The sequence below is a fragment of the Buceros rhinoceros genome, unplaced genomic scaffold (assembly GCF_000710305.1).
Source record: "Buceros rhinoceros silvestris isolate BGI_N320 unplaced genomic scaffold, ASM71030v1 scaffold18438, whole genome shotgun sequence".
Lineage (NCBI taxonomy): Eukaryota > Metazoa > Chordata > Aves > Bucerotiformes > Bucerotidae > Buceros > Buceros rhinoceros.
The window spans coordinates 49049-52558 of NW_010426545.1; the positions used below are offsets into that span (position 1 = coordinate 49049).

Below are 3510 nucleotides of genomic sequence, written 5' to 3' on the forward strand. Positions count from 1 at the left end.
TGTCTTGGAGCGCCAGCTCAGTTTCTGCCAGTGAGCACCGCTGTGTGTGTGGCAGCATCTCGTTTTGGGGGGTTGGGGATGCGGGGGTGTCCCCCAGCACGGTTGTTTCTGTCCGCAGTGAGCTCTCTGCTGTGACCGTGCTGTGGCAATCCCCCCGAGCCAGCTCCGCAGGCGGCCCTGCTGTGGCTGTGGCTGTCGAATGTTAATACAACACCGTAATCGTTCCTAATCAGTGATGAAATCGATGCCGTTGGGGCTTTTTGGTTTTTATCGGAGTGTTCCTGTGAAGGAAAGGACAGGGCTCACACAGGCATCCGCAGCGCCTTTGATGTCGTTGGCTTTTATCTTGTGTTAATCTCTGTTTAAACATCATCTGTCTGGGAACCCAGCTCTCTGCTCTGCTCGTAGGAAGAGCCCTCACAGTATCAGATGTGGTTTTCCAACTCCCATCATACTGATACCCACAACCAAATACTATTTCCTGTTCCACCGCTTCCCTGACCCCACTTCACCACCTTCCTCAGCCATGGGTAAACATGTGGCAGCCTCTTTCCTTGGGAGTGTCTTCCCTGAAGTGGTTTCTGTAAATCCACAACCCATCAAGTACCGTGAATTGTGTAGCGGTCCTTCGGACGTGCCATCGTGTGCATTTGTCAACATTCCATTTGCCCTGCCGCGGGGCTGCTTTGTTGGATGAGCTCTTTGGGAGATGGAGAGCGTTCTCCAAACGGCTTGTTTCAGCTTTTCATTAGCTCTTTGGCCAATGCTGTTTGTGGACTTGCTCTAAAACATCTTGTACTGCCGACTAATATCGATCAGCTTAAAAAATTAACCTGCAAGCCTTGCTGCGTCGTTACTCAGGATTTTCACTCCACTGATGGAAGCAACGTGCCTGCGTAAGAGTTTCAGATGCTTCAGGTGTTTCATTACCTTCCCTGGGACCAAGAAGGTGCTCTCTATTAGTTTGTGATCACACGGGCTCGGACGCAGCTTGATGTGCTGAACCCAGCTTGGTCCCACTGAGTTACTGCTGTGGGGAGCAAACGCTCCACCTGAACGTGACCGTGCCCCGCTGCTCGTGCAGCAGGATGACCTGCCCTGCTGCAGGCTCCTTTTGGGCCACTGCGGCTCCAGCTTCCATCTTGTAGCTACGGAGAGAAGGTCTGCAGGGAGAACTGGGCTTGGGCCCTGCTGCCCACACCGGCAGGGTTTGTTACCCGGCTCTGAAAGGAGAGGAGAGCCTGTGGCTGTAAGCGACAAGCCTGGGCTCGAGTGGAGCACTAGCTGGTGAATTGGTGCCACATTTAAGACTTTTTTCCCAGTCATACCGTGTCCATTGTGAGTCTTGATGGTCTGTTGTACAGGATCAGGTTCTAGATGAAGTGGGATTGTGCTGTGAGCACGGGTGTGCAGAGAAGAGCTCGCACAGATGAGCAGATCACTGAATCTCAAGAGCAAGACCCTTCTCTCCTCCTCCCATCTAACACTGGTGCCACTCGTGGTTCGTGTGGAGATCTGGTGCTTGTCCGGAGGCTGGGCTGCAGCTGCCTGGGAAGGGTGGAGATCACTGCAGGGTCTGCTCTCGGTCCTGCCCCTGGATAATGCCGGTTGAATTCCCGATCTGCTGGTACGTGCTAGAGGTGAAATAACACTGGGTACAACGTCACCTGCATTAGAGCAGAGAGCTTCAGAATTACTGCCAGTCTGGTAGTGGTTATGTCCAGTAGACGTGTGACTGGTGGGAAGGTGAGAACATGCTGTGCAAGGTGGCCATTGCAGAGGAGGAAACAGCACGGGAGCTTGTGGTGTGGTACCAGTATAGTTGCACTTGCTTTAAGCAGTGACACGGTGCAGCGTAAAGCACCTGGATGTTGAAGCTATGGTTGTTCTCTGCATTCAGAGAACACCCAGCTCTAAACTTCCTGCTTCGTGCTGTCAGCGTGGTGTCCTCACTGCAGGCACCAGACCATGACCTCTCGGACCATAATACTGCTATCACAATAGCTTCTGCCATCACGAATATATCCAGACTGGTTTAAAATCTGTCATCTTGGACACGGCAGCGTCTGGAGGTCAGAGCCTGCCTGATACCCACCCATCACGAGAAGCTTGGTGGCCCACACTGGGCAGCCGTGGGTGTCCCACCAGTGCCGCCAACACAGGACAAGCCCTTGGGTTTACGCAGCAGCAGCACGAGAGTCTGCTGGGCAACAGGTGTGTGGAGTGCGGTGTGTGCCAGCTGCCCTGTTCTCTAGACCTCACAGAGCCGGAGCCTGCCAGTGGGTCTGAGGTGGCCCATCGTTCTTTGGAGAAGTGGTGCTGGCCACCATGCTCATCACTTTGTAAAGATGCTGCCGGACTGGCACGGGCAGCAAGAGGCTTCCTGAGGCCTTTTTGTCTTAGCTTGTGGCTGCCCTTCATCAGGGCTCCTCTTGTTTGGAAACCCAGCGTGAACCTGCCTCATCAATCACATCACCGCTCAGCTCTGCAAAGCAAGGGACGGCCCTTCGTTTCTGTGAGCCGCGCCGCGCTCTCCGGCGCCTGCTCTTCCAGTTGCGCAGCTGACAAAGTTACTTTTATCTTAGGGGTGAGCGCTTCAGCAAGCACTTGAGAAATTTTATTTGATGCCTGGTGAGGAGTCTAGTCTCCACGCTGCTAAGAAGTGGGAGCAGAAGTCAGGAAAGCACCTACTTAGCTGCAAGTAATTGAGTAACTGTTGGGTTTATAATTTCCCAGCTTAAAATACTCGGGATTGAGAATTGAGGCTGTGTTCGGTAACACCTGCTAGCTGCAACTGGAGATCCTGGATCTCAGGTCGTGGCTGCCGGGTCCTGTACAGTGTGTAGGGAGGACCTGCTCTGGGAGGCTAGGTGGCCTTTCTCCTCCTCCTCCTCCTCCTCCTCTCAGTTTTCATGATTGCAGAGTAAAACTTGACCTTTGTTTTCGCAGTGCCCCGACTCGGCGTGCAAGCAGGACCTCCTGGCCTACCTGCAGCGCATCGCACTGTACTGCCACCAGCTGAACATCTGCAGCAAAGTGAAGGCGGAAGTTCAGAACCTCGGAGGGGAGCTGGTTGTGTCTGGGGTATGTATGAACTGTGACATGTCTGGTTCATGTGGTTTTTCTTCCAGGTGTAACAATTATTCCAAGATAAGCTTTTATGCTGAACAGTATAAAGTACAGACGACATTCTGGAGCCTTCAGTCACAGCATCCAGGGGTTGGAAGAGACCTCTGGGGATCACCCAGTCCAAACCCTGCTAGAGCCGGTCCCCAGAGCAGGGTGCCCAGTGTGGCGTCCAGGCGGGTCTGGGATCTCTCCAGAGCAGGAGACTCCACAACCTCTCTGGGCAGCCTGCGCCAGGGCTCTGCAACGCTCACAGCAAAGAAGTTTCTCCTCTTGTTCAGGTGGAACCTCCTGAGTTCCAGTTTGGGCCAGTTGCCCCTTGTCCTCTCACTGGGCACCACTGGGCAGAGTCTGGCCCATCCTCCTGACCCCCCTTTAGCTGTT

At 53.8% G+C, this 3510-nt stretch overlaps 1 protein-coding gene across 1 annotated transcript in view; it reads left to right on the forward strand.

The window, feature by feature from the left end:
• CTNNA1 (catenin (cadherin-associated protein), alpha 1, 102kDa) overlaps positions 1 to 3084 on the forward strand; it is a gene marked incomplete at its 3' end in the record, with an annotated part of 40507 nt that extends 37423 nt beyond the window's left edge. Inside the window, exon 10 of the mRNA XM_010141566.1 lies at positions 2950 to 3084. Coding sequence (XP_010139868.1) covers positions 2950 to 3084 — 135 coding nt within the window. The remainder of the gene's footprint in view (positions 1 to 2949) is intronic.
• Positions 3085 to 3510: the final 426 nt, after the last annotated feature.